Below are 12,852 nucleotides of genomic sequence, written 5' to 3' on the forward strand. Positions count from 1 at the left end.
GGAAGAATCACTGCCTTACTTCTGTTGTATGTACTTGAATAATACCAATCTGGAGAAGTAAATGCTTCTGCTGGTGATTGGCATAAACCGCACTCCAACCTGTAATATAAAACATCATTAATTAGTAGATTTAGTAGTTTAATTAGTACTGATTTAGTAATTTTTACAGATCTTTTTATCATCATACCATATAACATTTACTATTGATTGATTTAATATTACTTAACATTTACCAAGTTAATTAATTCTGATATAAAAAGTAATTATGATTTGGTTTTGAAGAAGCTGCTTTACAGGCTCCTTGATAACTTCTACGTAAGAATTTGTGTAAACTATGATAAACTGATAAAAAAATGAATTGATTTAATTTTATCAGTGCTATCACACTATTAGTTTACAGATATGGTAGTGATTCTGCATGGGTATATATATAGAGCAGTTATGTTTTTCTTGGTTATATGGTTGATAAAACTGTCTTTTATTGTCAATGTAATGTTAGAAAATGAATTGATTGGTTAGAAAATGGTTGATTGGTTATTGATATATGATTGGTTCCTCCTAGTGTTGTTATTCTGTTTTAAATGGAATCTTCGGAATGTGTTTTACATATTTTATTATATTTTTCGTTGCTGATTTTTTTTGTAATTAACACTTGTTAACATATTGTAGATATTTCATTCAATGACATGTTGCTTTAAAAAGTGAAAAAAAAGTGTGCTACTGTTCCTGAATTAAATTTTCTTTTATTTCAAATTCAGTATTGTGATTTTAAGTTTTGATGGATATTCAAAATGCTTTAATTGATTCTATATTGTATAAGTTTGTCTGATGTATTTTGTGTAATCTGAAATTTACTTACTTACAACTTAAAAAGTAATAGATGTAAATGGAAAAAGTGGTTTTTTGGCTATTGAAAATGGCTTCTATAAATTCAGTATCAATATCTACTGGATAAAGGTGAAATACCAAGAGGCATCTGTAATATATATTCGTAAATACACAAATTAAACTCTTGACTGCTTGTATAATTTAAGGATCTGTTTATTGCTAACCAACAAATGTTTGTTGACATCAGTTGGGAAGGGGCCGATGAACCTCGCCCATTAAGTGAACTGTGATTTACCTGAGCTGCAGAATTGTAGCTTTTAATTTTCCTGAGGTTTATTTTTTGATATGTTTTAAAATAAACATAACTTTATGCAGTTTTTTTTTTTTAATTATATTCAGTCTGTGTTCATGCAGCTGGATCTTCCCAATTATTTCATCTCTTTGTCACCATAGTAGATTCTGGTTTAATTTCTATACCTAGAATGTATTCTTAAGATTCTTCTTCAGAAAGGATGTCCATGTCCTCTAGAAATTGTGGTGATTTATTGATTTTTTCTAAATTTAAGATTTAAATTCAAAAACGTAGCTCTTTAATAGAAAAGATTCTATGACAAAATTTCTTTTACAAAATAAATCTTGCAAGAGGTTATCCAGTAAAGTATTTTTATGATTTGGAAGTAGCAATTAAAGTTAGAACAAGGTATATCGATGTCAAAAAAGGCTAGAATTTATTTGATCTCCTTTAGAATATGGTAATGTTGCAGCTGTGGTAATTGATTATGATAGTTGATTCTGAGAATACTTCTTACTGTGAATTGTAAGAAGTTGTACTATGTAAAAATGTTACTTGATTCTTAACATAATTTACATTTTGAAAGGGATAATTTAATATCAGGAAAAATAAAGAATTGAAACAGTTTTATCTTTTTTAAAATGAATATGTGTGCGACTTCATAACAGAATCCTGAAGAAATTTTGTATTGGCCCTCTTCTAACAGGTTGTCTCATGCCTTTATTCTTGTACATTAGTGCTGTGAATTTCACAATGTCATGTAAATAACATCTTACACACTCCACTATGTATGTATCATATGATAAATTGGTTCTACTAAAATCTTAAAACGTCTAGATAGTGAAATGTTAATACTGTTAAAAATGTTGTGAAAAATTACTGTAAAGTAAGAGTTTGAATACAAATAATTATATTTTAATTGCGCTTAATTTTTTTCTGGTTTATGTAACTGCTAAGCTTATGAATCCATAAGCACATGCATGCATATTCACCAAATTTTGTGGGTGAACTTGTGTGTAATATTTAACTGTGGTAACTATAAAATTTATAGTTTTTCTGTCATTTTAAAACAATAAAATGCTATGTGTTTGTGTTTATATACATACTTCACTGTAGTGCCAATGAATGACATAGTTGCAATAAGCGGTATAGATTTAGTAAATTGATAAATAAGATGTTGCTCTTCCAAACAGTTGTAATAGTTAACCCATTGTTTTTTAATTTTTTCTAATTTCAGTAAATTGTTTTTAGGATACAGTAGTGGACTGTCATCTAAATTTGACCAGTAATTTTCTGAATCTTGGTTATATATTTTTTTAAATGTTTCTTTTATGTTTGCTGTGTAATTGTTTATATGGCTGATAATTTTTTCTGTATCTTGACTGAAACATTCTTTATACAGTAAATTTTTAACAGTAATTATAATTAAATAATTTATAAATTGCATGTTTCTTCTTCTTTTTTGTAATTAAACTTTTATTTTAAAAGAAAATAATTATATCAAATTAATTTTCTATTTTTCAATGACTTTTTAAACATACAGTTAATGTAATAAAATATCTACTGGTAAATTTTTTTAAATGCTATAAGGTTACATTTTTTAAGTTAAAAATGAAGTAAAAGAAAATAGAATTTTGTAACTCTCGTTTAAATTATTAAAGAAAAACTTATTTTGGTGAAATTTTTTTAATGTGTGTTTAATTTAAATAAATCGGATATGAATTTCCTTAAAATTTAAAAACTTTATTTTGTAAATATATATTTTTTTCAATAGTGAAAAAAATATATATTTACAAAATAAATTTATCTATTTGGAATTATTAAATTAAAACTAATATTTTAACATCTGTTTATTAATTATTTTAATTGTTAAAGATATATGCATAAGAAATTCATGTTATTGCTGTAATGTTGTGAACCATTTTATTTATTATTAAAATTTACTTCAAAAAGGTGGAGATTCTCAGATCAGTACATGTATTTTTTTGTATTAATCTAAACCAAATGAACTGATTTTGAGCATTTTCATTTTATTTTTCAAGAAAATTTCTGTGGTGGTCTTTTTTTTTTAGGTAACTTAAGTGGAAAATTTTATTAACAAAAAATTATATTGTTTCCATAGATGAGTTGAAATTTTTTTTGTCACCATCATTGCTTAATATTTGATTGTTTAAGTGTAATTATACATTGTCTGATGTTTTCTGACATTTTAAGAATTTTGAACAAAAATTAGAAAATTGAAAATGTAGATTAAAAAACAGCTGCATTTTCTTATTCTTTATCAAGACACACGTTTCTTTTCTTGGTGTGTTTTTGCAAATGGCTATTCTTATATCTGGGCAATTTTAAAATTGTTTTGTAGACCTTTATATATTATTTTAAATAATCCTCAATAAAAATAAAAACTTCAAAAATCATTCATTAAAAACTTCAAATCATATTGTTAGTTTTTCTTCTTGTCAAAGAAAAACTGACAATAGAAACAATACTGTATCAATTTTTAAATTTTGGCATTTTAAAATTTGCAGATTAACTTATAATAGTTATTTTTTACCTGGTGTTGGCTTTAAAAATATGTATAACATTCTGCATTTTGTTTTTCATTTTATGACATTGCAGAGTTTGTAATATTTTAAATAAATAGAAAAATATTTAAATAAATAGAAAATTGAATATTTAACATTGTATATTTAATTACATAAATTACATTTATGTAAGCTTGCTAAAGTAATTAACAAAATATTCTAAATTTGTTTAAAAATTATTGGATATCTATTAATTATACCTTTTTAAAACATCTGGATTATAAAAATGTTTTATACTTAATTGGGATAGTTTTAGTTTTCTGTTTGAAATTAGTGAACCAGTTTTAGTATCAATCCAATCTTGAGTAGGAATTCAAGATGAAAGATTCTTTAGCTTTATTTGTCAAGAGTGATGCCACACAAATAGCCTATAGACTTACTCTAACCATGCAGTCACAGAAGTGTTATCTAAAATAACATAAAAATATTTTATGAAGAAAATCATGCTGAATGATTTCTCATTTTAAAAGTCAATTAATGCTGTAACTTTATGTTCATAAATTTTTACCAGTTATTTGCTGATGTAGGCCACTTGGTTCTGTCACCACTTCTCTTTCTCTGTAACTTTGCAATAAGTTCTTTGTTTTGTTTGTGTGGTTGTTATTGTTGATTTAAAATGTTCCCATTATTAAATTAAGCACAATAATAGTAATCATTACAAATGTAAAAGTATAAAATATATAAATAACTTTTTAATGCCAAAAAAGTAAAAATAAAGTGGCACCTAATAATGAATAAGTATCATACATTTTTGTCTGAATTTTGCTCAATTAAACAAGAAGATTGATTTATTTACCATAAGTTTACATGAGAAATGAAATAAGGTTTTTTATTTTAACTTTTTAAAGACTTAATGTTAAATTTGCTTACATTCCAACAATATGCAGTTACTCAGGTGAGTCGGAACTGGACTCATGATTTATAGGCGTTTATTGACCATTTTTCATCCTGACCATTTTTTTTTTCAGGTGATTACTCATCAAAATGTTACATATCTAATTGTAAAAATGCAGTTAGAATTTTGTTAAGAAAGCTTATTATGTAACACTCAATAAGAATTAAGTAATAAGTATTACTTAAATTAAGAATTTAAGTAATTTAATATTACTAATAATAGAAGCAATTTTTCTAAAAAAGTAAAGATTGGTCTTAGAAAAATTAAAATTGTTTGTCTAAAATTTAAAATTATTGAATTATAGATAAGGAATAATTATAGATAAGGAATAGAGAAAAGTTGATCAGCCCAAATAGGGATTGCATATTTTTTGTAGCCTTATACTAATTAAAATAAAATCTGTGGGTGGTGGTTGGTTCTTGAGAGATAGTTCGAGGCATCGCAACATAACCAAAATTTGCACAGGTTCAGTGTAAATTAGATTTAGTAGGATTTTCCACATTATTTGGTCATTAATTTTAATTCTTGATATTTGATATAGTTTCAAATGTGTGCACCACTTATTAAGTGATTTATAGTTCGACTGGTGCCAATTTTTATGTGGCAATTAAGTGTCCTTAGCTTACAAAAACTTTGTTTTAATTTTAACTGATGAACTAGATATGTTCATTTCCTACTGTGCTCAGTATAACTATAACTATAACAGTATAAGTATAACTATGCTCAGTATCCTTTAACTTTGGTGATCTACTGTAATCGGTCTATGAAACGTGGAATGGCCATCAACATTTTTCTTCACATACATCAATTTCCATGATGCAAATATCTGGAGATGTTCCTGATTCGTAGGAGCATATAGTTAAAGGATGCAGTTAACAATCATACCTACGATTAAAAGCAAGTTTATTTCACCATAAGTAAATGTCTTAATCTTAAAGATAGTTCAGAATAACTTAGTCTTATTGTAATAACTGATATATTGTTAAATGATTTTATTAAGTTTTTATAAATCATTATTATCAAACTAACATTAAATAAAGTTTGCTAAGGATTTTTTTATTAAATAAATTTTTTAATGTATTTATATAGTTTTTATTTATATTTACTGCTAAATTATACAAATTAAAAACAGATATGTAGAAGACAAAGTGTAATATGTTTTGTGTTATTTGAAACGCTAAAAAGAAGAGATTTGGTGGTAGTAAACTGGAGCCCTGACAGCTTAATGATTCTGCAACACCTGGAATACCTCTGGAAGTAGCATCTTGGGAAATTGGAGGATGTAAAAGAAGAATGTCAATTCTGGAAACCACAAGCAATAAGCAGTCTCCTTAGAACAATAAAGTTAAAGAATGCTGGATAAACCTTCATTACATGCTGTTTAGCATTTTTTGTGGGGAATAAGTGTAGTAGTCAATCTAATTATAAAATAGACCCAATAGCATTGTTTGAAAGTGGGAATTAATTTTCATAAAAAAGTTCTAATGAGTGTATACACAGTTAAATTGAGTGAAATAAAACAAATAAACATTTTTTTATTTTTTTGGGTTGACACAAATTCATCTAAAGCTTAAGCATTAAATAAAATTATAGCTTAAGCTTTAAGTGTTAGCTTAAGAATCTAAAAAGATTCATATAACATTTTATAAGTATAGTTTTTTTACCCTTCATAATTATTATGTGCAGATTTCATGTCAGAAAACTAAGTGTTAAGAATAGTTACATTTTATTCAGTATATATTTTTTTCTTATGAACATGTGGGTCTTGGATTGTTTTTTATTTCTTTTTGTGATTTTTGCATAATAATTTCAGTTGCAGGAAAATAGCACTGCTGCACCGTCACCATATTCTAATCCAGAATTAGATATGATTAGTAAAGATATTGAAGAATTAGTGCTAGAAAAACAATGTCTTGAAAATGAAATTTTACAAAAAGAAGCAGATATCAAAATAAAGAATGGTGAAGTTAAAAGTTTACAAGTAAGTATTATTATTATTTCAGTTGATACTAATACAATTTATGTTATTCTCATCAGTTTTTCATTGTTTTGCAGTTACATTGTGCACATCACTTAATTTAATTATTCTGTTAATGTTTCTGATAATTATTCTGTATAATGTAATCAGTAATAGAATACACTCAGATTGTAACATAAATGAACTAATTATTTACAATCGCTGAATAACTCGATATGTCAGTCAGTTACATTAGTAAGTGTAATGATTTCATTAACCACTAATGTTGGATAATTTTCAGCTAGCAGGATACATTAATGTGCTGTTAATTTTCTGTTAGCCTTATAATCCTGCTATAGTTAAAAGTTCTTTCTTAAATTGATTTAAAAATCTATTTATTACATAAAATTTTATAAAAGTGAAAGTACAGGATCGATGAGAAAAGATTAATTTGATTTTTAAAGACTTTTACTCCAAATCATTCACACTAACAAACAAATCATATAGCATATAAATGTGGGGATTTTAGAGTTTTACTTGTAGTTGGCAGTTACCTCCCTTGTGATGCCTCCTTTTAGTCTGGGTTAAGTTGGCAGCCCTACAACAGAAAGCATTCTGCATTCTACACTTGCCATTTAACAGTTGCCATTGTACAGCTTGATTTTCATTGCACTGCATCTCTTACTGCTCAGAGCATTTAACATTGGCATCAACTGTTTCAAAAGACAGGATGTTTGTGTAAAAGGAAGCCTGCAAGATGCCCCCCCTTTATAAAAAAGTTTATAAATTGATAAATCTTTTTTTATATAAACTGTGTTGTGATTATGGTAAATATTCCTTTTATTTTTAGGTTTTTTCAGACTTCCAGTTTATTTTCTCTTGTTTGTTTATGTTTTCATTTTTTTTCTATATGGGGTGAAAGATGTGGCAGCTATCTCTTTGTAATACCCTCCAGGTTCATTCCTACTTATTTACATCAGTGATTGTCTCGTTTTCCGAATGTCATCTCAGGTTTACTGCTTTTGTTGCCATCAACTTACTTATTCTCCCAATATTCAGCATTAACATGCCTCTATATGTCCCAACCATCCAAGGAATGGTTGGGACATATCCTATTTGATTATTATTCAAATAGGAAATAACCAAATTATTTGATATTCATAAGTTATAAATAAACTTAAATTAAGTACTTGATGCATCCTTAGCCCCGGAGGTAGGAATCACAACTAAGTAATGTGTCATAAATACAGTGCATTTTGTACTGCCGGTGACTGGAAGTTTTTATTAAATTAAATTTTTTTTTAATTAACAAAAACCCCTTAAAATTACTTATTTGTTGTTATAACATTTTATAGAATAATTGAAAGAATCGCATTAAAGAAAAAAAAAGCAGGTGCATGGAAGTAACCTGCCACAGTAACCTGTCGTGACTGTACTTAAGTGAAATTGAAACTTGAAAGGCATAGGTATGATGAACTGAATGTTCCACAAATTTTAATGATAACATAACTGTTTAACGTAATAAGTAATGAAAAACTGAACTTGCCTGTAACACACAATTATTTGTAAGAGAGGAACTCGTGAATGAAGGTAAAACGAATACATAAGTAAATTCCTGGGCGTAGTCCGCCGTGGTGTATCAGGAATACAATGGTGAGAATGTGGCTTCGAGGTTGAGCAAGACTGGCCGTCTGAAATGTGTAGCAACGAGTTTGAAGAAATTCTGCTTCGCTGAAATTGTAATAAGAAGCTGGAGAAAATTCGGCGTCGATAGAATTGACAGCTTGTAATGATTGAAGCATTTTCCACAGAGAAGTAATGTAGAATTTAAAGAATAACTTAACGAAGAAACGAGGCTGGACAAACATAGAAAACTGTGAAATCACGAAAAACTGACGAGTAGAATTAGAAAATATTTTAACAGAGAAATACCGCAACGTTTATAAGTGCGAAGACGACGAAAGTATTAACATTAAGTGAAAGAAAGAAAACATCGAAGCCTGGTCCTCCAAGAGGACCAAACTAGAAAGTCCAAACTAGAAAGAACAAAGCTGGCATGGTGAGAATTAGGGGAAGCAAACACAGCAATGGACAGAAGAGTGTGTGTGTGTTGACAACAAGAGGTAGTGTCTTAGTGTTAGTATGAGAACGATTAGAGAAACGGTGTGGAATTCGGGAACGAAGACATAACAAAAATAATTTAAGCGAGCAGTCCACTAAAGGATTACGTAAGACTGATAAAAATAATTTCTGAATACGCAAGTTGAAGAAATGACATCAGGGCAGACAAAGAGAAATAGACTTCTAGGAACTATGACAACATTGAAATTGGTTGAGAATAAAAAAACACTAAGCCTAATATATACATTAAGACTAAACAGCAATGAAATAATGCGTGATATAAATAAGCTAACACCAATACGATGATGCAATAGTCAGACAAGCTGGAGCCTGAGAAAAATTGATATCGAAAATAAATCCAAATAACCTATTTAAAAATACATGTAGATAAGCCTTACAAAAAAACAAAATAAATTACCAAGCCTGTAAACTACAAGACTCAACCATAACCTTGAATTCATTGGAATAAAACGACTTTATGCCAACGGCGTAAACACTCCTTTTTGGAAAGTTATATAATAAAGTTAAAATTATTATTTCATCCATACTCTTAGTATTACTTAAAAAAGTCAGTAAAAAATTATACACTGGTTTTAAACTGTAAATATTTCTAAAACTAGCATAAATTCTAGTCTATGCTGTCTTAAGATTATGATAAAATCCGAGGTTTGTAAAGTAATGAGATTATTTTTTTTGGCAGCCAAAGTGGCAGCGCTGTAAAGTTAGTAGTCAACATATGGTTATATGAACAGCTGATTTATATTAGGTATTAATATTTTCAGTCTATTGTTAAACAAAATTTTTACATAATAGTAAACAAACTTTTCATGAAACGAGTTTTTGTTGTGTGTTACAAAAATGAATGGTATTAATTATGAGCAACGATGTGCAATCAAGTTTTGTGTTAAACTCTGTGAGAATGCTACTGAAATATTTTTAAATTGAAAAGGGCATATAGAGATGACTTTCTGTAACGAGCCCAAATTTTTAGGTGATTTAAAGAATTTTCAGATGGCTGGGAATCAGTTGCGGATGATCCACATTCTGGAAGACCATTAACGTCAAAAATGTTGAGCGAATCAGAAACTTGTTGTGGTACGACCGGTGATTAACTGTCAGAATGATTGCAGAACAATTTTGAATTTGAACCATACCCCAGTCCATCTAGTTTTGACAAACGAATTGGATATGAAAAAGGTTTGTGCAAAATTGGTCCCAAAAAACCTCGCTGTTGAAGAGAAAAACAACAGGGTGGAATTCTGCTGCGATCTTTTAGGGTGAATTGAAACTGATCCTATTTTATAAAAAATGTTATTACTAGTGATGAATGTTTGATATTTGAGTACAACCCAGAAACAAAATGCCAGAGCAAGGAATGGCCCAATTTAAATTCACCACGCCCCAAAAAAGCAAAAATTAACAAATCAAAAACACAACATGCTAATGTGTTTCTTCGATAATAATGGCATTGTCTGGAGGTTTTGCCTACAGGACAGACTAAATCAATATGTTTACTGAGAAATTCTTGAAAGACTGCAGAAAAGAATTGCCCGCGTGAGACCAGCCATGAAAGACAACTGGATGCTGCATCATGACGATGCACCTTGTCACACTGCACTCTCAATTACTGAGTTTATGGCAAAGAAAAACATTCCTATAGTTCCTCAACCACCTTATTCACATGACTTGAGTCCATGCAACTCTTTCCTGTTCCTAACTTTAAAAAAACACCTCAAAGGACATCATTTTGAAACAGTAGAAAACATTAAAAAAATGTAACCAACCATCTGAAGGAAATTCTGGTTTCTGAGTTCCAACACTGCTATGAAGAGTGGAAAAACTGTTTGAAGCATTGCGTGGCTTCCCAGACTAACTATTTCGAAGGTAATAACAATATTTTAATTATTTTTGATAAGCTTAAACCATTCATGAGTAAAATATTCATTAAGCCCCACCCTCTTCAGGATATATAATGCAGTCAGTATCTCGCCATACCTCATCATGTTTTTGTAGTATTAAATGTGCAGTTTTTCTCATAAATGAATTATACCATGCCAGATCTCATAGTTACTGTTATCTCATAACACATTTACATATACAGAATTTTGTATGTGTACATCTTTTGTGCATATAAATTTTGTGTAAGAATTCAGGTAACTTCATGAACTGGAGGATCATTTTTGACCATTAGCAATCTTTTCTTTTAGATATTATAATAGCCAAGAAAGTAACATCCATGTCAACAACTCATTTAATTTTTAAACATGTGACTTCATAGATGATGAAGTCACAGCATACCAGGCTACAGATTTTGAAATTGATAGCTGCTTTTAACCTAAAAAAAAGTAGTACACATAACCTAAACTAAACAAAAGTTAAAAAACGATAAAAATGTTGTGAACCTTTTTTTATTATTATTTAGATTCTGTTTTTTATTTCTAACTTCATCCCCAAGATTTAGGAATTGGAATCACCTAACTCTACATATCACTACATAAACTTATTATTATTGGAATGGAAAATAAATTCATTGAGGAATTAGAAATAATTTTCAATTAAAAACTATTTTTGCCCTTTTTACACAACTGCCCAAAAAGGAGTGTAATGTTTTTAGGGTGTGTATCTGTATGTATGTTCCACCATAGCAGCTAAACGGCTGAACTGATTTTGGTGTATGACCCTGCATTGGATTCTTTGCAATATATATATATATATATATATATATTCTGAATATATATATTTGGAAATTTTGTTTTATCTTCGTAACCATTCTTCTAATTTTCAAAATTCAAACAGTGTATTTGCTAGTAAAATACAAAATTGTTATTGAACCAAACCAGAACAAATATTAACTAATATACTTAGAAAAATCTAGTGGCCTGCACTATGCTGAGACCAGCTTGAGCCCAGTGAGCTCCCACGTGTAATCTTTGTAGTTTGATGACAGTATGATTAAAGGTAATGTTGTTGGCATCAGATTGAGGATCAAGTTCACTATTATCAAATTTCATGCTTTAGGGGGACATGGCCAAAGAGAATGGCACATGCTACCGCTATTGTGCTGGGCTATGACTGTGCATAAACTACAAGAAACTGCCCCAGATAGAGCTGTTGTAGATCTGAGCACTCATATTTCTGCCGAGGGCCAGCCCTACATAGCACTGAGTTACACGAGACAATTGGAGAGTTTAACCATTAGTTGTTTGGATCCCAGAAAGTTGCTGTATGATCCACATGATAGAGAGTCTCTCAAGGAACTCGACCCTTGAGAAATCTGTAAGTTTAGATTGGTATACGCCAATTAAATAAATAATTTGAAATGTTTACAGTTTCCTCGTTTGACTCACTACGTTAAATATGTTATATCTATTAGTTTTCGATTCGTGAATTTTTCTTGATTACTAAAAAGTATCAAATAATAAAAACAATTATAAAAAATTAAAATACAACTGCCAAAAAATAAAAAATATAAATAAATAATTGAACTAAAAAAATTACAATAAATCGAACTAAAAAAGAGAAAACAAGGTATAGAAATAAAGGACTTAAACATTATTACGCAGTATTTAATTGAATAAAATAATGGGTAACCAATCAACTTTCAGACAGTTTTAATTTGTTTAAATATATTTTTCATGTTGTAGAAATAGCAGGCATTTAAGGCTGTCTTATGATTAAGTTGTTACGAGGTCCTACATCGATATGAAAATTTTGTCCTTCAATGAAAATATTTAAATGTTGTTGCGGGGGAGGAGGCTCTGAATAGTATCAACATCTGAATAACAGAACAGAACAACAGTGTTGTAGTATCTGAATATGTCATTTGTTAATACTCTTTTTATATTATTAATTTTAATTGCTAAATGGTAGCTTATTGTTCTGTGATTTTCAATAATACCTGTTATGACTGCAATTTTTTTTATAAAAGGCAATTTATTTCACACAGTCAAAAAAGCTTTGTGATAAGACAGGCTTCATTTGCTACAACTTCATTTGCATTTCCATATATCAAATGCATGTTTAAGTGTTTCATGATTTTTGTTCAGTTCAGAACATTAAGAAAGTGAAGTTTTAATTTTAAAATTTCCGAAAAAATTATACAGCAGCTTATCAAAATATTTGTTAAATAATATTTTGTTAGTATTTTTGGCTATGTGGAGGAGATAATGTCACT

The 12,852-nt window shown here is 28.8% G+C and overlaps 1 protein-coding gene across 3 annotated transcripts in view; it reads left to right on the top strand.

Moving 5' to 3' along the window:
• The window catches only part of Eps-15 (Epidermal growth factor receptor pathway substrate 15), a 190,279-nt gene that overhangs the window by 115,350 nt on the left and 62,077 nt on the right, over positions 1–12,852 (top strand). For all 3 annotated transcript variants that reach the window (XM_075360152.1, XM_075360150.1, XM_075360151.1), the window contains exon 10: positions 6,414–6,581. In XM_075360152.1, coding sequence (XP_075216267.1) covers positions 6,414–6,581 — 168 coding nt within the window. The remainder of the gene's footprint in view (positions 1–6,413; positions 6,582–12,852) is intronic.

This window comes from Lycorma delicatula, chromosome 3, assembly GCF_047948215.1.
Source record: "Lycorma delicatula isolate Av1 chromosome 3, ASM4794821v1, whole genome shotgun sequence".
NCBI lineage: Eukaryota > Metazoa > Arthropoda > Insecta > Hemiptera > Fulgoridae > Lycorma > Lycorma delicatula.